Source organism: Helicoverpa armigera, chromosome 28 (genome assembly GCF_030705265.1).
Source record: "Helicoverpa armigera isolate CAAS_96S chromosome 28, ASM3070526v1, whole genome shotgun sequence".
Taxonomy (NCBI): Eukaryota; Metazoa; Arthropoda; class Insecta; order Lepidoptera; family Noctuidae; genus Helicoverpa; species Helicoverpa armigera.
This window is the reverse complement of record NC_087147.1, coordinates 6,431,119-6,456,539: the sequence shown is the minus strand read 5'-3', so window position 1 is coordinate 6,456,539 and position 25,421 is coordinate 6,431,119. Positions and strand designations below refer to the sequence as shown.

General features: G+C 36.7%; 2 protein-coding genes across 2 annotated transcripts; both read left to right on the top strand.

Annotated features, from left to right (window-relative positions):
• Window positions 1-868: 868 nt before the first annotated feature.
• LOC110371480 (ecdysone oxidase) lies at window positions 869-4,824 on the top strand. Its single transcript, XM_064042439.1, has 4 exons — window positions 869-965; window positions 1,879-1,976; window positions 2,677-2,810; window positions 3,186-4,824. Exons 2-4 carry the CDS (start codon window positions 1,886-1,888, stop codon window positions 4,692-4,694), a joined length of 1,734 nt encoding a protein of 577 aa, XP_063898509.1. The 5' UTR covers window positions 869-965; window positions 1,879-1,885; the 3' UTR covers window positions 4,695-4,824.
• A 5,679-nt stretch (window positions 4,825-10,503) lies between these two features.
• On the top strand, window positions 10,504-14,534 carry LOC110371492 (ecdysone oxidase). The gene is made up of 4 exons (XM_064042450.1): window positions 10,504-10,640; window positions 11,862-11,981; window positions 12,371-12,504; window positions 12,952-14,534. Exons 2-4 carry the CDS (start codon window positions 11,870-11,872, stop codon window positions 14,458-14,460), a joined length of 1,755 nt encoding a protein of 584 aa, XP_063898520.1. The 5' UTR covers window positions 10,504-10,640; window positions 11,862-11,869; the 3' UTR covers window positions 14,461-14,534.
• The last annotated feature ends 10,887 nt before the right edge of the window (window positions 14,535-25,421 follow it).

The following is a 25,421-nucleotide window of genomic DNA, read 5'->3' as shown; positions in this document are numbered from 1 at the left end:
AAAATATTACGCCAGTCATAATTACTACTTACTTATATCTTCTTTTAGGGATGGGTATATAGAATTTCTGACGATATTTAACTTAAAATGTTTATTTCTTTTAGAATATTAGAGGTTTATTGAGTACCAGTTGTAAACCACGAGCTTTTTACCGCAACCGGGTAAAAAGTAGCCTATGTTCTTTCTTAGGATTTAAGCTATTTGTAAATAAACATTTATTTTAATCGGTTCAGTAATTTTTGCGGGGATGTGCGATAAGAGTTACTTTCGTATTTATAATATTTAATGCTTTGCTAGAAATATTCTTGAGCTTGAGAAAATACATAGGCTATTTTTATCCAGGTGTGGGAAATAGTTCCTTTGGGACGGAGGAATCGCGGGAAAAACTAGCTGCCTATAAATTAACCTTATCTCTGATGTTTCTCAGCATAAATTAAAATGCGTAGTAATTAGTTTTAGATAAACAATTATATGAATAAAACTATTCTATATTATCACCTAGCTCCCGTAGTTTCACCCGAGTTTCGTTAGAATTATGTAGTTCCTATGATTTTAGTACACAATAAATGTTTCAAAAATTTTTGCCATTTCATTATTTATTCCAGGGTTTCAGTTAACTGTGTACCTATAAAAGTTAGTTCAGCTGTTTGCGTATCAAATGTAACAAACATACAAACATTCTTTAAAGAAGAAGAAATAGCTGAAAAACTAAGACCCTTCGAATTATTTCGTAAATCTCCAACTCGCTCTTGACCGTTTTTTCGTGAAAATGTAGTCACGTTCGCGCTCGTTTTCAATGCAAATTAATATTCATGGTTTTTTGTATTTAACTGTTGTTTAAATACTTATTTCTCAGTAGGTATATAAAGTGAAATATTTAGCGGTATGGTTTAATTGCGAAATAATACACCATATTGGGTGTATTATCTGACTAAAAATATTTTATTGTTAAATTGGCGGCTGAGGTAAGTTTCACTTTTGTTTTTCATCATTTTCATTTTTTAAACCCATTGATGGTCGATTTGCATTACCGTTTTCTGAATATGTTAAGATTGACTGTTAATCCGCTAATAAGAAAAACCGCTTTGTTTAAATATATGTTCCTATATTTGACCTTTATAACTAGTTACCCTGTAGGTATCATTATACTTACTACTTAATAGCTGGTAGTTTATGCATTAGTAGATAGAACTCCATTTGAATACACTGTCGAAGATGTGCAAATGACAGCCGGGTTCTTAACGTTTTTTTTGAGATTGCAAATCATCAAATTATATCCCGCTGTGGGTAGCATAAGGAAGTGCCAGACTCTAACTGACTAAAACTCACCATGTTCCTTCTGGAGTTCTTTGTATACCAAGGCCTTTCGGACCATCCCGCAGCCCTGGCAGCCTCTGGCCTTGACTTGTCCCCGCAATGCTGACTGCTTTTAAAGGGCGAAACACGTGTTGAGTATAGGTTCGGTTGCTTAGCAACTTTCTCCTTTGTGGATGTGCATGATTACTCTTGCTGACTCAAACTCGAAACTCAAAAACGTGGCTGATAAATCAACACTTTTCGAACGTCAAAAACAAATAACAGCTCAAAAACCACTTCCTATGTTTTTGCTGTGAAGAAGAAATGGCGCAACAAACTAACCACTATTAGGTTGGATGCATGCTGGATGCTGCATGTGCATATACATTGGAGTAGTGCAATGACCGAGGCTCAATTTATTGTCTCGCAGAATTGACGCTACATATTTTCCCTTACATTGAATGTCATAAATTTCCGCATAGTAACGCCTGATATAATAATTCTGGTGTACTTTTGGCGTAATCTAAGGCCAAACTAACAATAAAATATGTTGATCAGTTTCGTTCTTTTTGTTTGTTTTAGTAGCAAGATGGCCGCCTTAACTTCGTCAGCTATTGCCCTGATATTAACGGCACTAGGGTTAAACGAGTCCATGTTCCCTGATGAGGCAAATTTAAATGGTGAGTTCCATAAGACTTAGAAGAAAATATACGCTTTTTTAACACGCTTCCATTAGCTTAACTTGTAACTATGTATGTAAGAAAATCTTGCAATCTTAATCTGAGTTCTGATGTCAATACATGACTAGCTGAGAAATGTCATAATCCAAAAAAAATCGTGCTTGTCAAAAGGTTGTTTTTTAGTTTTTTAAGCTATCAATTTTGTATACCGATAATTGTCTCCGTTATCCCATTTGTGACCACCATGCCGAACTACTGAACTGACGGTCCTGGGTTCGATTCCCGGTGCGCTCAACATAATCGTGAAGAGCATGCTTGTTGGCTGTGGTCTGGGTGTTATAATGTGTATTTATAAGTATGTGTATGTAAAGTATATGTAGTTTATCAGTTGTGTTAGCACCCATAACACAAGTTAATTGTTAACTTACCATGGGGCTAACCAACCATGTGTGAGGAAGTCGCGATATTTCTAAATGAAAAACTTGTCTGCGTTTGCTACTCACTCGTGAATTGCTGTCCCATAAGACTATGAGAGTGAAGGATATTGATATTGCACCTGTGTCTGCGCACATGCTCGTGCACTATAATATGTCCTGCGCAGTTGGCTGATCTCTTTAAATAAGAACAGCCGCCGTAACCGAAATTGGCCTTGGACGCCATTATATGTATGTGTTATAAAATGTTTGCTTGTCTGTTCCAGATGTTACAACGTTTGACTATATCATCGTGGGAGGAGGCACAGCCGGTTGTGTTCTCGCCAGTAGACTGGCAGAACTTGAGAACAGTACCGTTCTGCTGGTAGAGAGAGGTGAAGACCCACCACTATTGTCTTACGTAAGTGTTAAACCATTTTATATTGATTCCTACGATATATGTCATACCTTATTTCTAACTAAGGTCTTCAACAAATCTTTTTATTGCAAATATGATTATTATCTACCAGCTTCTGCTCGCGGCTTCATCCGCGTTGAATGTTGATAAAAAGTAGCACATGTTTTAATCCAGGGTATCACCTATCTACATACCAAACAACCAAATCGATCCAGTCGTTTTTGCGTGAAAGTGTAGCAAACAAACGGACAGGCATTTATAATATTAAGTAGGATGATCACTAACACACGACACATATTCCCAGAATTAATGTAGAAACTCCAATAAAAAAAAAAAACAAACGATCGTAATTAACAACCAATTTGTCTTTTCTTGCAGTTATCAGGCCTATTCTTCTTACTACCAAAAACAAGTATTGACTACGACTACACTTCCGTTTTTGACGATTACGCAGCGAGCAGCCAGGGTAACTACACCAGACTTACATCAGGCAAAGGGCTGGGAGGCAGCAGTATCCTCAACCATCTTCTGTACGCAAGAGGAGTTCCAAGTGACTACAACTACTGGGCCGAAGTCACCGGGGAAGAAAGTTGGGCTTATGACAACATCCTCCCATATTTCATTAAAAGTGAAACAGTTGACGACGACGAAGTTCTAAGCGCATACCCCACATACCATGGAACATCAGGTCCTCTTGGCATTACCAGACAACTTCATGATGATAAAGTAGCTGATTATCTGACAGCTTTCAATGAAGCTGGAACTCCACCTGTAGTGGACTTAAATGGTGATGTCTATGTGGGAGTGGCACAACCGCTATTGACTATAGCAAAAGGCTTGAGGCAATCACCAGCTTATTCTTACTTAAACCGCGTAAGAAACTACTCGAATTTATACGTGTCCAGAGAAACTGTAGTCAACAGGATTGTCATTGAAGATAATGCAGCTGTAGCTGTTGAAGCGGTACATAAAGATGTTAGTTACACTCTGAAAGCAAGAAAGGAGATAATACTATCAGCTGGTGTGTTCAATTCACCAAAAATACTACAGCTGTCTGGTATAGGACCAAAAGAACATTTGGAAGCGGTAAACATACCTGTAGTAGCTGATCTTCCTGTTGGCGACAATTTGTTGGTTCCTGCTGGTACCGTTGTTGTTCACAAGACTGACAAACATACTTTGATACTTCCTTCACCAACTGACTTGGCAGGAGCATTAACTCCCACACAAATACCGGTGCCTCTCATGATGGCAAACATAGCTCTAAACAAAAGCTCAAATATCCCGAATCATCAGAGTTACAATTTGTTTTTCGGACACGACACGCCATTTTTGACTCTAGTATGTACTACTGTATATGGGTTTAACACCGAAATTTGCTTGAACTGGCAGAAAGAGACTGTTAGAAGAGATGCCTTGTACAGTGTTATAGTGAATTTGGATACGACATCAACAGGAACTGTTCGTTTGAATACGACAGATACATCAGCTGAGCCTGTGATTGAAACTGGTATTTACAAAAACGATGTGGATTTAGATAACATGGTGAACAACTTAATGGACTTTGTTAAAATTGGAGAAACCCCTACTTTCGTTGGAAAAGACGCGGCTGTAGTTGGCGTTGATTTTGATGAATGTGCTGACAAAGAATATGGTACTAGGGAATTTTGGTCATGCTATGCGTTACACAGAGGTATTTCACCGTTCCTGTACATGGGTACTTGTCCTATGGGTACTGTGGTTGACGGACAGTTGAAGGTCAAAGGGATAGATAATCTGAGGGTAGTGGACGCCAGTACTTTCCCTAAGGTTCTGCATGGTGCTACAAATGCTGCAGTGATCGTCTTAGCAGAGAAAGCAGCTGATCTGATTAAAAGCAGTGCTTAGTTTACAAAGACAAGGAAACGTACTAATTACGTGCATACACAAAGGACTGCTGATTTCTACCAATAAGATAATGGTTCGATTTAGAAAAACGGCTGTTTGTTATAAAGTTAATACCAATGTTGAGGATTAATATTATTATTTGGGAATTCTCTCACAAAAATGATTTATTACAGAATCAAGAATACAATATAATAAGACTATATAATAAAAAAATACTGGTGTTTCATTTAAATAAAATAAAGAGCCTGACAAAATTTACGTTTCCCAAATAATACTTAAGTAAAAATAAGAGTGTGTATAAGTTACACAGTTTGCTATAAGATTTAAATCAGGCGCTTAATAATTTGTATGATATTGTAATAAAAACTCACCGATGAAAGGTTTCATAAAGAACATCTTTACCGACAAGGAAATTAAAGGTGATTATTACTTAAGCATATTAGATATTATGTTATTGTCCAATGTAAATTGCCAATTAATGACAAGAGCAACAGAAAAATAAAGAACACTACATTTGATTACGTTAAGTAGGTACTTAGATAATAAAATGAATTATCAGATAATAGTTGTTTTAGCACTTTCACCTGCGACCCTAATGATACCGATGCCCGGAAAAAATTTAGCCTATGACCTTTCTCAAGTCCCAGACATGTGTACCTTTTATTTGTAGGTAGTTTCAGTAGTTTTGGCCTGAAAGTGCAACACACAGACGCACAGAGTTTCTGTCGTTTGTAATTTTAGGTAATATAAAGTAAGGATTATTCAAGTTTCTATTTTGTACAACCCGTTACTTGTAAAATTATTTTTACCTTTTCATCAGTAAAGTTAATACAAAGTGTTCTAAAAAAAAACTACCTTTACAAATACTATTAAAAAACCGATAAAAACAATTAAATATTGTAGCACCATTTTATTTCCAACTACGTAACATCCGGTCGATGTCAAAGAGAATTCTGGAAATTTCAATTTCCAACGATTTTGGTGGATTGCATCCGGTTCCTGCGGAGCTACTAATAAAATAGAGGAGATACATTTTATACGGATAAAATATAGCCTATGTTACTCGAAAAGAGTATACCTTTCCAGCAGTGAAAGAATTTTTCCAATTAGTTCAGTAGTTTCGGAGCCTTTGGGGTACAAATAAAGCATTCAAATAAATTATTTAGCTTATAATTATTTTTTTCCTAATTATTTCAGCTGTAAGTCTTCCATGTTACATCATATACTAATATTATAAAGAGGAAAACTTTGTTTGTTTGGTTGTAATGAATAGGCTCAAAAACTACTGGGCCGTTTTTTAAAATTCTTTCACCATTCGAAAGCTCCATTATCCACGAGTAACATAGGCTATATTTTATCCCGGTACGGGCAGTAGTTACCACGGGAAGCGGGTCCGCGGAAAAACGGCTAGTAAATAAATAAATAAATAATGTTTGCATAGCTATAATTAACCAGTATTAACCACCTATATCAAAAAGAAAATGGCAAATTAATTACATAATGTATTGGCGATTATTTGTATTGTAATTAGAAACCCGCGTGTTTTTAATGGCTTGAAAAGGGTAAAAGGGCACATATCTGTTTTTGAAAAGGGACTGCAGAAGGATTTTCCAAGAATTTTATTGTTTTCCATTATTTTGATAATAATAATTACCTCAATCCCATTTTCCTTACTGCATATATGTTATGTTACAACCTTTTTATCGTCCCACTGCTGGGCTGCGGCCTCCTCTTACACGGAGAAGGATTGAACGTTAATCACCACGCTTGCTCACTGCGGGTTGGTGATTTCAGATTTAACTGTGTATAATTAATTGTAAATTATTTCCTTAACCTAATCTCTCCTTATTTACTTTATTCTCATAGTCCCACCAGTCTACGCCAGTCTACCTAAGGGAAGTGGTGAAATCTAATAGAAGTAGCAGGAATGTTGCTGCTCCATTAATGGATTCTGACTGTATCACGGAATCTCGAAGTTCAAAATGCCGATGTACTGTAGCCATAAAGTTCACAAGACCGATGGACGTGACTTAGAATGTACGCTATATTGAAGTACTGTATTGCGATGTTCATGATACCGATGTACGGAATATCGAAAGTTTGTTATGGCGAAGTACGTGATTGCGATTGTTCTGAATCCCGATGTACGGATTATCGAAAGTTTGTGATGCCGAAGTACCTAAAATCGAAGGGTTTAAAATGACGGTTTCTGCGTTAATTAAAAATATCATCAGGGAATGCTTTGAATATAATATTGTGATCAATTTTCGATATTCCGTACATCGGTATCATGAACATTCGCAATACAGTACTTCGATGTAGCGTACATTCTAAGTCAGGCATTTTGAAGGCATTTTGAAGTTCGAGATTCCGTGATACAGTCATTTCTAACAACCTAATTCAAGGTGGTCGACCTAAGTCTGAACAAACATGTACAAAACCAGCAAAAATATCAATTAACATTTATTTTATGTAACATTTCAACGAGTGTCATTTCATCATTGTCATAAATAGTTGTAGTTTAAGAGCTAGTGGTTAGTATATTTTCACAAAAATAATTTGAATTACATAAACGAAATGTCGACATTTACGTTTGTTTATCCTTACTAATGTTCAATCATCAGTCTTCTATCATCCCACTGCTGGGCAAAGGCCTCCTCTCACACAGAGAAGGATTGAGTGTTAAAAATATCATGGTGGCCTAGAGGGTAAAGCACTAACCACTCAAGTGTGTGGGTTCGATTCTAAACCAGCATGTCGATTCTATAAAATATCACAACTCACTTCGACATCACTCTCACTTCGACTTCGATCTAAAGGTAGAATTCCGTGGACGCGACAATAGTCAACCTATGAAAATGTATGGCACCGTTGTCGAGGCCCGTGACAGTCGCGCGCGGCCGACGAATTTCGTAAGCTGCTCGCGGCATTGTCAAAAATTTAATTCTGGTTTTACTAAAATTCTATAGATGTTATTAAGCGCTAGACCATGTTGAGAAGCGTACGGCCGCGAGCGGCTCACGAAATTCGTCGTCCGCGCGCGACTGTCGCAGCCCTCGGCAGCGGTGCCATACATTTTCATAGGTTGACTTTTGTCGCGCGCGGCTGCGACAATCGCGACCCACGGAATTCTACCTTAAAGTTTCGTGATTGACATTGTCAAACTACACTAGCGCTACACTATCGAGCGTGTTGACAAGTTGAACTAAATCAAAGTCGAGATTTTGACAGATCTGTCAAAATCTGTCTATCTATAGGGAGGTAGGGAGAGATGGGCAGTTGGGAGACATGATCAAATCAGAATAAAGGGGGTCCTTTTATTCTGATTTCTGATCATAGTTTTGTTTTTATTGGGTAGTTTACGTTACCGACTGGTAACGGTGTTCATCCATAGACTATCTGTCATTTCTGTGAGTTGTCAAGAACAAACACTCGTAAAAGTACTTAAATATTTTGTTGCGGTTTCGGATCGTTATAAAGAAAACTAATGAAAGGTATGTGTATTTTCTATTATTAATTATTGATTGTCAAAATCTCCAGTTATAATTATAGTAAGTCGATGCAATCCACACCTATTATACCTTTAGAAGAGAGTACTACAGCAATAGTTAATGGGCCCCACGTTTTTATTTTAGTCTAATATGACCGGGACCACCTACGTAGGTTGACAGGTAAGTAACTATTTTTATTTTCTAGTTTTCAGTGCACATAAGATAAAACCGTTTAACTTAAAAGTTTTTACCGATTTTTTTCATAAACTAAGTCAAAGTGTCCAATGCTCCCTATGGTAGGGAGGCTTGGACATACCATGTAATGTATAATTTGTAAATTTTGCTCTTCTTCGTCAGTGAAAATTTGTGAGGTTATAAATCTGCGCGAAAAATCCTTTATAGAATCTTGTTTCAGGTACCGTTGCCAACTTGATCTAGAGACTATTATATTTAAAATAGTGTTTAAATAAAGTTCTAAGTGTTTTAAAGTGATTAAGTGCCTACCTTTAACGATGGCTAGAATGTTTTTGCTTAAATCTTTATTAGAAGAAGCTCATGCTTTAGATAATTTAGAAAAGCGTCAACAATCTGCTAGAATTCGTAGTTTATCTTTATTAACTCGCGATGATGACTATGTGAGCATATATAGATTGTCAAAATAATTGACCAACTGGAGTCTGATTTACTGCCCCTGATAAAGCCCACAAAACGTCGAGGCAAAGGACTTACAACTCGTGTAAAAGTAAGTATTGACACAGTTTATAGTTGAAAAATTGTAATCAAGCACACAATAATAAGAAAAACACTTAGTTCTTAATAAGGAGTATTCCCTTTATGTGGTTTCCCCGCCAGCTGATATGTTTTCAAAAGACTCTGTACTTCAGTTATAATATTGGTATTCTCTTAAGCATGAAAATAACCAAATTGGTCTCAATTTTGTTTTCACTAAATCCAGATAAAGTAGGTATTACATTTTTTATTGATTTATTGTTTCACAGATACTATGTACTTTATCATTCTTGGCTAGTGGCGGTTACCAGAAGGTTATTAAAGAGGGCATCAGAACTTATTTATCGCAACCGTCTGCATCTCGTTGCATAAATGAAGTAGTGGAAGCTCTGAACAATCCGGCCGTAGTAAAAAAATATATAAGGTTTCCTCAAAATCAGCAAGAAAGGCAAATTGGCGCTCTCAGTATTTTTTTTCGTAGGGTAAGCATAGATTATATTCACAGCACGAATTTAGAGATTTCTGTTTATTTTATACTTAAAAGCTGCCTCAAATTCCTTACAATAACAAATTATAACTAAAACATCATATTTAGCTAAAATTCTGTGTCAAAACTGATAAAATTAAAACTGATTAATCTCGGTTGACATTTTGTCGAGTGGGAAGTCACTAGCACAGCATTGGTCGATGTCGAGCTCACTTCACTTCGCAAGTGATTAGGTGATGTTTACAGAATGCAAAATCAAGGTCGTTCTGAATCGAATGCGAAGTGAGAGTGAATAGCGAAATGAAATGCGAGTTGTTGTTCGAATTTTATAGAATCGACGTGCAGGCAGGCCTTGGCCCTGTTGCGCCCCGCTGGGGTTGCTGACAGTATTCTACTTGTGTAGCCCTTTCATTTGATACCCATATTGAGGGGGCTGTGCCATTTTGTGCCGGCGGCCATATTGGATTTAATTAAAGGTGTATACAAAATTTCAGACCAATCGGTTGACAGGAAGAGGGTGAAATTTGAATTACTAAATTTGATCCAAGAATAAATAATAAAACAAACGGGGTGAGCTAAATAAAACCGTTTAAATATCTCGTAATGTTGAAACTGATTGTAATTTTTAGGAAAGCTCTTTCATTATATCTAGCCGAATATAAGAAATGGCAATAAAAGTTGATAATGATCTGTAAAATCTGATTTTTTATGCAATAAATTGTGAAAAAGTGCCCATCCCTCCCCTACCTCCCCTAAAGTATGAAATGACATTACGAATCGAAGTGAAATGCGAGTTGTTGATCGAGTTTTATAGAATCCCAGTACAGGTTAGTACCATTGCAACTTTTCTAAGTTTGTTAACTTTCTATTAAGGTATATCTTAGACACCAAACCCTGATTAAAGGTGAAGGAACTAATATTAAAGTAAGTAATCTGTTTTTATTTAATATATGTATTTAGATTTTATAAAGAAACTTGAATATCTAGCAAGAAAACTAACTTTGAAAATGAGCTCTTAAACTAGCTCCTACTTATATATTTATACAAGTGCTGTATCTTAATTTAAATACAGACAGACATATAAATAATATACTTCCTTAAACAAACGTACAAAAGATATAAATATAAGTACATATTATACAAATTATCAATCATCATAATTATTTGGTAGTTTACACGTGTAACTATTAATACTAATATTTTGCATCATCCTTCTTTTTGACGCAGTCGGGTGAAAAGGTAATTATTTTTGTTTATATTTCAAAATAATTTCTGAAACTTTGTAAATAAAGACAATATTCTTATAAGTAGGTGATATTTTTTAACCCTTACTAGAAACCTTACATTTGTAAAAATACTAGCTTCAACTAATGGTTTTAGCCGGGCCTCGAGGAAATAACTTCCCCTCACTCAGATAAATATAAAATATTAAAGTCTATGTATGTGTAGGTATAGTTCAATTAAGCCCTTTATAAAACCGCCAATGATTTAGGAAAAAAAATATGATCAACACATTTTATTTAAAATTCATACCTAACACTCATAGGAACTCATCTTATTATTTAAATTCTATTTTATCTTGTGACTTAACACCATTTTATTATACACGTGCAAATATTAATTGAATGAATAAACCTATATTCATTAATTAACTTCTTGGAAATCGTTACTATTTAAAACAAAAAAAACCTTTCAGTATAAAATTACTGCCAGTTTCCTTCAATTCCAGAGTTTCTCAAAGTATAAGACTTTAATAATTTATTTTCTTTTGAAATATTTTAAAAAGTAAATTAACATCATTTACTTTAATTTTAAGGACTTTTTTTCAAGTAAAAAATCCTGATATTGATAAGAAGTTTTATTTATTAATTATTTTTTCATTATCTATAGTTCAAAATATCTTTATTACAGGACTTTATTGTACTCTTCACCAAAACTTTGAGAAACCGTTCTAGATAACACTAACTACGTACATAAAAGATAACCGTCAATAGACTAAAATTACGATTGTACTAATTAAGAATAATAATAATTGAATTTCAAAAATGATTGTGTCAGTTCAACAGAAATACCTTAAAAGATAGTAACGCATATGTACAGTTAATTCTACAATTGTCAGAAAAGGGTAAAAAATATGTTGTAGAACTTCAACAGTATTGGATAAAGTGTAGTCTTTCTAAAAATTGATGATATATTGTCAATCGTGAAACACATAAGCCAGTAGGTATTTTTAATACAAGAGTGACTTTGTAATTCGTTCACGGTATCGTCAGAACCGATTGAGATAAGACATAGAATAATTAACATCGAGACCTTGAGATTTTGCATTTCATCCAAGTGACCGAAAGTGGGCGAAAAAGCTAGAGCAAGTTATATACTAACAATCAGCTAAAGATTTTGATGATCACCTATCCAATTTTTTGAAGAAGAGGATCTAAATTGCCATTAAATTGTCTTCAGCTACCAAGATGGGATCCAGTACATCAACAGCGCTGATATCTGCAGTGCAGGTGCCTGTCACATTCCTGAGTATGCTGGAACCTGAGGGGTTACTGTGGCCGAAACAGGCTGAACTTCAAAGTGAGTACAATGCATTTATTTTTAATGCTTTAGATAGTTACTTCAGTTAACTTTGCTCCTCTGAACAGCAGTGTTTGTTTGTACTATCGTGAAGTCACTAGTAGCAAATTTCTGAACCGGAATTTAGTAACCATAGCCTTCTAAGTTATTGGAACAATAGCCTTTGCTCAGGCTTCAGTGATATTGGCTTATTTCGGGCTAAAAATAGCTATGTAATGATACTTTGTACACTAAATGGATGGGCGTTTACTTGTTGCTGAAACTTATAATATTGTTGACTATAAATAATGAAATTCAAAGATGGTCAGGTGTCAGCTTTTCTTATTGATATTTTCAAATGCCTGTATATAAAGTAAGTAAGATATATCCGTTATTATTTCTTGTTACAGATAATACTGCATATGATTACATAGTCGTAGGAGGTGGATCAGCCGGCTGTGTGGTATCCAGTAGACTGGCAGAAAGTGGGAAGAATACTGTGTTCATGGCAGAAGCTGGAGACGATCCACCTATCATAGCTTTGGTATGTACAGTTTAGTAGGCCGGTGTTCTCCTTTCTGACCAAGTTTGATTTTGTTTAAATGTTTGGTGGTAATAGCAAGAAAATGTCATCATCATTATCCAACTTGGTTAGACTGGTGTCAGACTTACTGGCTTCTGACTACCAGTAACGACTGTCAAGGATGTTCAATGACAGTCGGGACCTACAGTTTAACGTGCTATCCGACACACAGTCAGTCAAAATAGCAAGAAAATGTGCAGAAAATATAGTCGCTTTATTTAAAGTGCATTATATCTCCGCTAACATGAGCTTCATATTTTCGGGTACGGAAAAAAGTTTCCTGGGATGTGGTGGTTTCCACGAAAGGAGCTAGTTTTTAATACAAACACAAACATTATAATTTGGTCCCCAAAAGTAAGGTAATTTAAAAGTTTTCATTACGATAATTCAAAATGTTGTTGTCTTCAGGTCCCGGGCCTCTTTTCCTTACTACCAAGATCTAAGTATGATTACGACTATAGATCAACAAAAGATACATATGCAGCCAAAGGTCAGAACTACTACACCACATTACAAGCCGGGAAGATGCTTGGAGGCAGTGACTCTCTCAACCATCTTCTTCATACAAGAGGAGTACCATCAGACTTTGACACTTGGGCCGATATAACCAAAGACAGCTCTTGGAAATATGACAATATTCTCCAGTACTTTATAAAAAGTGAAAGACTGGTCGATGATCCAATATTAAAAAAGTATGGTAAATATCATGGCACTAGCGGTCCTATGGGAATCTCAAGACAACCAGAAGACACTCAGGTTGCTAATTTATTAAAATCTTTTGCTGAAGTCGGCAACCCAAGTGTTTTGGATTTAAACGCTGAGAATACTTTGGGTTATACACAACCACTGTTCATGATAGCTGATAAAAAAAGACAGACACCGGCTTATTCTTACCTGAAAAATATTAAAACGAACTCCAACTTATTTGTTTCGAAGAACACCAGAGTAACTAGAATTATTTTTGAGGACAATAAGGCTGTGGCAATTGAAGCTGTGTATAATGGCAAAACTTATGTATTTAGAGCAAACAAAGAGATTATTGTAAGCGCAGGAGTCTACAATACTCCTCAAATCCTTCAGCTTTCAGGAATTGGTCCCAAAGAACATCTAGAGCAGTTCAACATAAAAGTGATCAAAGATTTACCAGTCGGCAACAATTTAATAGACCAAGTGTCTGTCACATTGGTATATAAGCTAGAATCTCATATAGCCTTTCTGCCAAACCTGGCAGATGTTGAACTAGATCCTACTAAAGTTCCTTTCCCTGTGTTAGTAGGTTCAGTAGCCTTAAACAAATCTCAGACGGATCCAGATTATCAAACCTATAATTTGTTACTAGGCCAGAATACACCATTTTTGACTATTGCCTGCGCACAAGTGTTTGATCTTCGAGATGGAATTTGTGATCAATGGCAGACAGAAGTTACAAATAGAGATTCATTGTACACAGTTGCTGCTCTTCTGCAACCTAAATCTAGAGGAACAGTTCGTTTAGCAAGTACCGATCCATCTCAAGCCCCTTTAATAAAAACAGGGTACTTCACAAATAAAGAAGACTTAAAAACTATGGTGAAAATAATAAAAGATTTCACTAGCGTTGGTAAAACGAAGTATTTTAAGAAGATTGGAGCTGAACTAGCTGGGTTAGACCTTGATGTTTGTGCAGACAAAAAGAAAGGTTCCGATGAATTTTGGGAGTGTTATATTTTGAATCATGCTGGTAGTCCTTATCATACGGTAGGTACTTGTCCTATGGGGGATGTTCTTGATGGGCAGTTGAAGGTCAAAGGAGTGGAAGGTCTGAGGGTAGTAGATGCTAGTGCCATGCCTAAGATACCTCGAGGAGCTCCCAATGCAGCTGTTATCATGTTAGCTGAGAAAGCTGCTGATATGATTAAGAGTGCTAATGCTAACTAATGTTTCTTTAAATATTGACCTTGTTATTGTCCGGATAAATCCTGTTATCAATGTGAATAAAGTGTTCATGTTTATGATGGTGTAATTTCTTTTTTTTCCATCACTCTCCGAGCCTTTTCAACTATGTTGGGGTCGGCTTCCAGTCTAACCGGATTCAGCTGAGTTACAGTGGTTTACAAGAAGCGATTGCCTATTTGACGTCCTCAACCCAGTTACCCGGGAAACCCAATACCCCTTGGATAGACTGGTGTCAGACTTACTAACGTAACGTCTGTCAAGGATGTTCAATGACAGCCAGGATCTACAGTTTAACATGCCATCCGAAACACAGTCATTGGTGTCTAAGATATACAACTTCGTCCACTGCTAGACTATTTTTTTCAAATTCTTCTGTCTGCCATCATTTCACAAGAAACATTATTTCAAGTCATAATTTATTTAATACGTCATGGAAAATATCAAGTAACAAAAATAGACTTGCTTATGAAAACTTAAATGTTTTGATAGCTTTAAGTAAACGAAAAACATTTGAAATAATATCACTTTAACTAATAACATTATTTAGTTACACGAGTTTATTTTGACAGCTGTGTTTATTATGGAACTAATGACCCTTCTCGGCTTCTTGTATGACTACTCAACTATCTGTTTCCCGCGCATTTACCCATTTCCGTGGAAAATACTTCCTGATCCTAGATAAAATATATCATTCGAGGATAGTGTAGCTTAACAGCAGTGAGTGTAAGATTTTTTCCAATCGGTTTAGTAATTTAGTTAATTCCATTTTTTTACCGGTTGCGTACCAAAAATCCTCTGTATGTTAGGTATAAGTAGGTATCGAAAATATTCGCATGAGGTCCTATGTCTTCCCTGCCTATTGGTAAAAAAGGGTACGAATCCGTTCAGCAGTTTTTGAGCATATCGTGAACATACCGACATATACTAGACAACTTTGTTCTCTATAAAACAATATTAAACAAAATCCTTCTAAATTTCGTAACTCCTAGTACCGAGAGGATTCGACATAGTTTTAAAAATCTACAGAATGCCGGACAGGACCGGACGGTGCCGGACTAGTGGAATGCGACCCATATCGTCCGAACCGTCATTATTACCTACAGCCGGATCGGCTCGGAATACCGTGCAAGCGGAGCCGGATTCGAAAATATGGATGCAGTTTGAAAATATTCAAGTCTTTTAGTTTTTAGGGTTCCGTACCCAAAGGGTAAAACGGGACCCTATTGTTTTCGCTCCTCTGTCCGTCCGTCCATCCGTCAGCAGGCGGTATCTCATGAATCCCGTGATAGTTAGAGAGTTTAAATTTTCACAGATGATGTATTTCTATTGCCGCCATATACCAACAAATAATTACTGAAAACTAGAATACAATAAGTATTTTGGGGGGCTCCCATTCAATTTATATTTTTGCTCATTTTTTAAATAATGGTACGGTGTGCGATTCCGACTCGCACTTGGCCGGTTTTTATATTTTTTGAGATGTTGCATCAAACGCACACTGCTGGTTAATCAGTCGCCCAACACTTGACTCGATAGAATAACAATTTTCTCTAAAGAAAATCTTCATTCCAATGAAAGTGTTCAGACGGTCTGATGCCTAAATATTATTCTTCACGTAAACACTTTTCTAATAATATATCATACGTTGTACTGTTGGAGCGGGTACCAAATGCCATACAACTTGCCCATTTTCGTTTATAGGCAACTACATGTTTAAACCGTTTGGGGTTGAAACTCTTGGGCCGTGGGGTCCGAGCGCCGCCTTCTTGCCAGGGATATTTCCCAGCGCCTGGTTGACACTTCCCGGGACCCAAAGGCTGGCTTTTACTTCGCACAGAAGTTGAGCATTGCCATAAAACGTGGCAATGCTGCCAGCCGTTTGGGTATATTTACCCGACGTAAGAACGAGGTCGACTTAGCAGCAAGAAACTCTCTTACATACTCCTCTTATGAACTCTCTTATTTACTCTTCTCGTGTTCTCATATTATGTACTCACTTATATACCCTCTTATGAACTCACTTATGTACTACTCTTATGTAATCTCTTATATACTACTATTTTGAACTCTCTTATGTACTCTCTTATGAACTCTCTTATGTAATGACGATGAGGCACCTTCAAGACGCCAGTTTAACCGTAGCAAGTAAGTACACAATAAATACATATCATCATCATCAACTCAGGCATAGGACGTCCACTGCTGAACATAGGCCTCCCCCTTAGATCTCCACAGATACCTGTTGGAAGCGACCTGCATCCAGCGTCGACGGCGACCGACATAAGATCGTCTGTCCACCTCGTTGGTGGACATAAATACATATACTATGTACCTAAGTAGTAGATAGTTTTAAACGGAAGCACATTAATTACATAACCAAAGACAAGTTTCAAATCAGTAGACTGTGACAAAAAAACTCTATGCTTTGTCACTTTCCCTAAGAACAATAAGTCCACAGCCAGGCATCGAACTGTGAACCTATTGAGAATTTGACACACTTGAACTATGGGGTGTTGGGGTCAATGACCATTGGTAAATGAAACTTAAGTTGCTTAAGAAATAAATTAGATTTTTTTGTTTAACCAGTTGAGAAAAAAGGAAGTTATATGCTATGTTTGTAATTTTCGAAATTCCTTAAATATCATCAGCCTTACTACAAAAACATAAACGTCTGTTGAACACTTGTCTAAAGTGTGGCTGCAAAGCGGACCTTATTTCAACGTCATTATCTGTAATTTTTTTAGACAAGTGTTCAACAGACGTTTAAAAGATTTTGTGGTACCCCAACAAACAAGCTACTCTTATAAAATTATATGTTTAAGGTCTAATTTCTTATAGTTGCTCTAAAATCGCTTTCATTATGTCAATGTTCCTTATTATGGCACAATATAAGAAGATTTGGCTAATATTACCTTTACTCTTATAATTTGGTTGGGTTAACCATAACAAGTCCAAATTACATGATTATAATAAGGATTGAAAATATGTTATTCTCATAAGCGCATTTACAATGCTTTTAAGCCTTATAATATTCAAAACCTTATAAAAGCTTTTCATTTGGCTAATTGTTCTTATAATAATAATGCACAAGCTAACTATGATACTTTTACACTCATAGGAGCATTTCATAAGATGTCTACCCAGCAAACAATATTCTGCATTTTATATGGTCTTTACAAGAATGAATGCAATCCATAATCACTTACATAGTCATTAAAAAGGTTTTATTCTCTAGATGGTCATATTAAAATATTCTTATACCACTTCTACTGCTACGAGTATAATACTACAAAATGACAGCCCGATACCAACAAATCACTTGAGGGTTCCGTCAATGATTTTATGGAAGATGACAATGAAGTACAGGAAATCAGTCAAGAAGAATATAACGGTAGTGGTAGTGAAGAAGACATAAATTGAGATCTTCTCCGTAAATACAACCATTGTGATAATACCTCAAATGTAATATAGCTAATATTAATACAGCTACGGAATGATGAAAGGAACCCTAACGGTAGATTTTTTATTTATTTATTTATTCTTCAACCTTATCACTAACATTACAGATATACAATCCAATGCGTTAGTGAGGCACTTATATTATTTTTTACAAAATTGAACACATTTGGGTAGTAATAACACAATATACATCTTTACACAAAATAAAATTGAAAATTATAACAATAAAAAAAATAAAACTAAACAATAAAAACAAAAGTACTACAAGCCTAGTCTACATAACATAATATAAATAAAATCATCTTTGCGAGTTCACTGAACTGGCAAGAAAAAATGTCAATACTTTTCTGGATTTCGTTAATAGTACGGATCGCTCGCGTGAGAGGCGTTTTGGCCAGAAGGTTGGTCCTGGCGGTCGGCACTGACAGCAGTGGCGGGCGCCGTCGTCTCTCCACATAGCGGTCCGGCACACAGAGACACAAGCACCGTAGTACGCCGGGATTGTGCTCCTTTCCACGGAGTAATTTTATTAAATAATTTATAAGAGCAAACTCTCGCCTCACCTTCAGCTGGTTGTACCCGACCATACCCAGCACGAACAATGGGGTACATAAGCGGGTACAGCGGATACACCCCGTACAGCCTCCAGTACAAGTGGCGCGTGAACTTGTTCTGCACGCGCTCCAGCATGACAGAGTACTTGGCCTCGTGTGGAGCCCATATGACACCACCATACTCCAAGTGACTCCTAACTAGTGCGTCGTATAATACCCTTATTGTTGTTATATTCGTAAAGCCCTGCGACTGCCTAAGTACAAAGCCTAGGTTTCTAAACGCCTTCTTACATATGTTAATAATATGCTCGCGAAACGTGAGTTCTGGAGTGAGGTGAACCCCCAGATCACGCACCTGCGTCACTCGTGTCATGGGTGTTGCCTCTGCTTTGTACTCATAGCAGACAGGGCTTCGCGAACGTGTAAAGGATATTACCGAGCATTTGGATACATTGAAGTATAGTTTATTGTCATGACTCCACTTCACCACTCTGTCAATATCATCCTGGAGTCGCGTGCAGTCCGACTCGTCCCTTACCTCGAGCAGCAACTTGAGGTCATCCGCGAACAATAAACATGTAGCATGTCTGACTACTTCCGGCAAGCTGTTTATCATGATGATAAATTCAAGAGGCCCCAAATTGCTGCCTTGGCTTACTCCAGACCGTGTGTAGTACGGCTCCGACTCAAACCCATTATAATCAACATACTGCTGACGGTCTTTCATGTAGCTGACAAAGAACTGCAACAGATGTGGTGTACAGCCAATATCAGCCAGCTTCCTCAATAAGACATCATTGTCTACGGTGTCAAAAGCCTTTCTGAAATCAAAATACGCCGCATCTACCTGCACCCCCGCGTCGACCGCCGGTATAACCTGCGCCATGAAGTTAAGCAGGTTGGTGGCAGTGCTGCGCCCCGGCCGAAAGCCATGCTGAGCGTCCGATAGTTGTGCTCGGACCTGCCCCTGTATAGAACTTTGAATGGCGGACTCAAAAACTTTAGCCGGTGTCGACAGCACTGCCACTGGTCTGTAACCGCTGACATCTGGACCTGACTTACCCTTAGGTACTGGAACGACGCGTGAAATCTTCCATCGTTCAGGGAATGTTGACTGTTGTAAACAGGTATTATAAATGTGATGCAGTGGACCTGCTAAAACTCTGGCACAGTCCCTGAATAGAAAAGGTAAAAGGTAGATAAAATGGCGATAGCAGATGGAATAAATGTTGCCATTACAGAGCTTATAATCTTATAGATTTCTAATAGACGTTGTGAGAATGATATTACCCTTGTAAAAGCGTTATAAAAAACATGCCTTAATAATTATTCCCATTTTTACGTAAAAACTACTCAAATTCAAGGGCGCGTTGATATAATTACACTTTTTGTACCACATTTTATCATACGTTTGAATTCCCACACAGTTTTCTCAATAAACAAGCACAATATACTCTCGGATTCAGGTACACTAAAAAAATAAATGAAATTAATCATGGTTCTTGTTTTCCTTAAAATACTCGTTGACGCTGCCAAACTGAAAAAATCACTCAACAAAACACTTGTTGCAGAATCTCAAACACTGATTTTAAGGCAAATAGCTATAAAATAGTATTTGTCTTGCCGCTATTAGTTTTACTCCCTTGTTGCTCGCCATTTTAAAACATGTATAAGATTGGTTGGCTTTTTAAGAGCAAATCCTTTTGCTTTTATTAGTTTGACTCCCTTATCACTTGCTATAATAAAGTACATATAAGAAAAAGAAGCTGACAATAAAGCAAATATAAGGGGGGTTTGAGGTTATTGTTCTTGTAATTTGTGCCCAAACGCACCCTTATTAGCGTTAATACGGCTCCTATAAGAAATTTATTTTTGGCATTTTTTGCCACTATGAGAGGATTTTTTGTTTGTTGGGACGACGGACTATTTTTGTAAGTGTGTGTATCTTCGCTTCTGAATCACACATCAGACAACAGATTTTGATGTAACTTGGCAAAGTTATACATAGCTTATGTTCCTTCTTATGCCACGTATGTATTGTGTAATATAATTTACGACCACATCGACCCGGATTACAAATATTTTTTTTCCCCACTCCGGAATCAAACCAAAGACCTGACTTTGAACAGTCGCGTTCCCAACCAGGAAAAAAGTCTGTAATATATTTCAGTACCAAGCAAATAAACATTCATAAAATTAAATCTCTTCATGCTTTTATTAAGACAAAACAAGCAAAGGGTTGCTTTTAATTAAACAGAATTAACTGTCTCTAGGTCTTTTTAAAAAAGTACTTTAATCTAGGAAAAGGAAAAAATATCATTTTATTATCTTTCAAGCATTTTTATAGTGCCTTAATAGAGAATTAAAAAATATGTAAGTAAATAAATGAATGCCTGCCTGCATCAACTTTATACTAATGTCATAAAACTAAAGACTGGTTTTTGAACGCTGTAATCTCAGGAATTAAGTTCTATTTAACTTAAAAAAACTCTCTAGGCGGCTGGTTGACACTTCTCGTGACCAGAAGGCTGGCTATTACCTCGGACAAAGAATCAGCATGGCGATCCAACGAGGTAATGCTGCCAGCCTCTTGGGTACGCTCCCAGTTGACAGCGATGGGGACGAATGTTTTGACGCGTTTTAGTTATATGTAGTGTTTTTTTTGTTTGTTTTTTTAGGGTTCCGTACCTCAAAAGGAAAAAACGGAACCCTTATAGGATCACTTTGTTGTCCGTCTGTCTGTCTGTCTGTCTGTCTGTCTGTCTGTCTGTCTGTCTGTCTGTCTGTCAAGACCCTTTATCTCAAGAACGCGTGGACGTATCAATCTGAAATTCACATGAAGTACTCAGGTCTATTGCCCCTTTAAGCTGTGAAAATATCAAACTTCTAAGCCAAGCCAATCAAAAGATACAGCCGATTATGTCGATATTTTCAACAAATTTTCGACACTCGCAAAGGAATCAAAACCTACAGGATACTTCCCGTAAACTCAGAGTCTTGAAATTTGGCATGAAGCATTGTCATATAATGCAAATATAGGAAAAATTACGAAAATCTATTTTTTTTAGTTATATAATGTAAAAAAAAATATTTTAATAAAATGAAACTTACTACCTTATTTCTCACGAACGAATAAAAGTATCAAATTGAAATTTATACCAAATACCTAGGTCTATTGTCCCTTTAGGCAGTGAAAAAATCAAACATCTAAGTTGACGCGATCAAAAGATACAGCAGTTATACCGACACCTTAGACGAATTTCCGTCACACGCTAGGGAATCAAAACCTACAAGGTACTTCCCGTGAACTCAGAATCTTGAAATTCGGCAAGAAGCAACGTTATATAGTACAGATAAAGGAAAAATTGCGAAAATGATAAATTTGAAATTACATAAAATATTAAAATATTATCAAATCAAATCAAATATTTTCCTCATTTCAATGGGGAATTTAAACGACCAAGTTTGACGGATTTGAGAAATCATTTCTTTGTAGTAAAAGAGACTACTCGCCGTTTATTTCCATTGTCATCAGGTCAGGATCTGATGATGGAAATCCTGAGAAATCGAGGGCAACTATCAGAAATTGTAGGCATGCATAGGATTAAAACTTGATTCTCAGATGTATGTCTGGTGATACTATCAAACAGTGAAGGTTTAGAGCTTTCTTGATGATGGAGACGTGAGAAAGTCGAGAGAACTCCTCAACGGTATGATTTAGTAACGTCGTGTTTGGGCTTATATTATTCGTATTGACGAGAACTTTTCACAAAAGTTAAAAATAAAAACTTTTTACAAAAAAAAAACAACTTCTAAAAACAACAAGAAAACTGTTTATATGCATCGGTCTAGATCTCGGTGGTAAAATAAATATAGATGCATCCTCTAGACACCGACTTCTAGACCGATGCACCTAACATCTTTTTAATTTCTTTCTTGCTTTTGTTTTCTTGTTGCTTTTTTATATGTTTGAAGTTGGATTTGTTTGTAAAATGCTACAAAATAAAATAAAGCCGACTTTATAAAACAAAGAAAGGGACAGAATTACACTTTTGTCAAGGCTCTAGAAACATAAAGCCAGCAGCCCCGAATCCTACTCTCTAGCAGTCGTTGTTACAATTCGACAGTTACAAGTCGTCAGGCAGTTTCGAAAAAAACCTGAAACTGGGGCTCGTTAGGTGATTAATCCCTCAAAAATAAAAGATCCCATTAGTACTGAATTCTCATCACCTAAAATAAAATAAGCTCCAACACAAGGTTACGTTATAAATTGTAAAGGAGTTCCCATAACTATATCTGATCTTTGCTATCGATCCCACAATGGCAGTCAAAACCTATCTATGTGGAAAGTTGCGGTTGGCGCGAGACTCGCTTTTTATCTATACAGGATTTGTACGGAACCCTCGGTGCGCGAGTCCGACTCGCACTTGGCCGGTTTTTTACTATGTATTGTAAATATGCTAATGTTTGATTAAAAACCTTAAAAACTGCTGAAGTTATTTGGATAGAATTTGACATAAATCATCCCGGAGGTACCTCTTTTTCTACAAAGAAACCATCATCATGACAATCGGCCCAGCCAACTCCGAGTAATTGATTAAATTCAATGTATTAAAAAATATATATCCTTTTTTTGCTAAATCGGTAAAATTCCCTGTCATCTTAAAAAAATATGTTCAAATTGATCGCTAAATCATCATCATCATCATCGTCTCAGGCATAGGACGTCCACTGCTGAACATAGGCCTCCCCCTTAGATCTCCACAGATACCTGTTGGAGGCGACCTGCATCCAGCGTCTTCCGCTGACCTTTATGGATAAATGGTGGAAAAAAATAAAAGCTACAAACATTTGAATAAACAACCTCTTTCTAGGGAAATCGGTTCAAAAATCTTGTGCCTTATTCTTTTGACCTGAGATTTCAACCCAGCAGTGGTACAGTAATAAATTCTTTTCTAACCTTTTCTGACCCATTGTGCACACATTAAAATGACACAAATACATTGGCAGGTGTGCTACCACCTTGCGGCAGGTGAGAGAGATGAAATAAAAACATATTAATTCTTAGTTCTTCACCTGTTTTGTAATTACTATTATTAGTTACTGTATAGTTAAGGGCTTGATCTTAATGAAGGATGCTAAAATAAGAGTAGATAATAGGTATATTCTTAAATTAGGTACTAGGAATATGTAATGGTTAAATATCTCTAAGTTTTAAGAGAATAATGGCCGAAAATATGAAAGAATGTTACAGCGGCCTTATTTTTAAAGATGTTATGTTACCAAATAAGAAATAGTGGATTAGTTATAGTGTTGTTAAATTGTAATTGAGTAGTTTGGTAGGGAAATTGAACAGATTATGTAGATCTCAATCATTGATCATTATGTGGATATAATGATGAACTGGATGTTACTAAGGTATCGTCTATAGCTATTAATCATAACCACAATCAGATTTTATTAAGACAACTCTCTATGTATCTAATAAAACCTATTCTAATATTATAAAGCTGAAGAGTTTGTTTGTTTGATCGCGCTAATATAGGGAACTACTGATCCGATTTGAGAAATTCTTTCAGTGTTAGATAGTCCATTCATCGAGGAAGGCTATAGGCTTTTTATCCTGTTTCGATAGAAAGGATGCGGGTGAAAACATCTTCAAGCCTTAATCTTTATCCTTGCTACCGTGTAAAACAAGCTATATCGTGAGCAGCTTCCCTTAAGTGCGCACGCGCCGTCCACCTGTCAGTCGCGTGCCAGGAGGCTGCATCTCAACGAGCTCCATTGTTAGCGGCACAATGTATGAGATGATAGCGGGTGTTGATAATAACTATGACAATTATTTACGTTTATGAAAGTATTAACAGAGATGTAATCTATCGGTTTTTCTTTTAAAGATTGTGTTCAATGAAAGAATTATTAATAGCACTTACCAAACATAATTTGGCAAGAGAAATAAATACTTTAACTGTAGGTAGTTTCCTTTTTAAAAACACTATTTTAAATCATGAAGATTTTATTTAATTTGTTGAAACTCTCCCTGAAAATGCTTAGGATTAAGTTCTTCGACAACTTAAATGTCCTGTTGTTACTGTTACAGCCTTTTTATCGTCCCACTGCTGGGCTGCGGCCTCCTCTCACACGGAGAAGGATTGAGCGTTAATCACCACGCTTGCTCAATGTGGGTTGGTGATTTCAGACTATATAGTCCAGGTTTCCTCAAGATGCTTTCCTTCACCTTTTTATCAGCCATTGGTGTCTAAGATTACTTAGAAAGTACATACAAACTTAGAAAAGTTGCATTGGTACTTGCCTGACCTGGAATCGAACCCACACCCCCATACTCGAGAGGTTGGTTCTTTACCCACTAGGCCACCACGACTACAAAAATGTCCGTTTTTCTTTAATCAACTGTTTACTTTGGAAATTGAATGTAGAAATTCATAGTAAACAATTTGCTTTAAGAAAACTGACGTTTGTGTTGTCACCTTTACCCACCATATTCTTAAAATAGAAATAACAATCTTAACTACAGCTATTACAAAAAGACACCAACACCAGTTCAGCGTTCGTAATGACGGTTCCTGTTGGTGCAGAAAACTAAGTAAGTAAACCAAATAACGGGTTGAAGCCCTCCCTGAAAACGTTTAATCGGCCGACTAAGTCAGCTGACAGTTTAACTGAGCACAAAAATGATTCTATAAGGAGGAATGGTAGTCGGAGTCAGACAGACTAATTTGATTGGATTCACTATTACTTTAAAAAACCTCTCAACCACCCATCTCCGAGCCGGTCTATCTGAACGGACCCTCCGTTCCATTTTTCTTTTCACACAGACCGGAGTCGGCTCCGATCGGCTCCGATCGGCTGCGTGAGATGCAATTGGAGCCAAACGTCAGCAAGACAAAGTACACAATCAAGCCAGAAAAA

What these genes read in the sequence shown, in the direction of transcription:
- LOC110371480 (XM_064042439.1), top strand. Translation starts at nt 1,886, where the DNA reads ATGGCCGCCTTAACTTCGTCAGCTATTGCCCTGATATTAACGGCACTA. An exon ending in TGATGAGGCAAATTTAAATG is followed by an intron (nt 1,977 to 2,676) that starts GTGAGTTCCATA and finishes TGTCTGTTCCAG; the next exon opens with ATGTTACAACGTTTGACTAT. An exon ending in ACCCACCACTATTGTCTTAC is followed by an intron (nt 2,811 to 3,185) that starts GTAAGTGTTAAA and finishes CTTTTCTTGCAG; the next exon opens with TTATCAGGCCTATTCTTCTT.
- LOC110371492 (XM_064042450.1), top strand. Translation starts at nt 11,870, where the DNA reads ATGGGATCCAGTACATCAACAGCGCTGATATCTGCAGTGCAGGTGCCT. An exon ending in GAAACAGGCTGAACTTCAAA is followed by an intron (nt 11,982 to 12,370) that starts GTGAGTACAATG and finishes TTCTTGTTACAG; the next exon opens with ATAATACTGCATATGATTAC. An exon ending in ATCCACCTATCATAGCTTTG is followed by an intron (nt 12,505 to 12,951) that starts GTATGTACAGTT and finishes TGTTGTCTTCAG; the next exon opens with GTCCCGGGCCTCTTTTCCTT.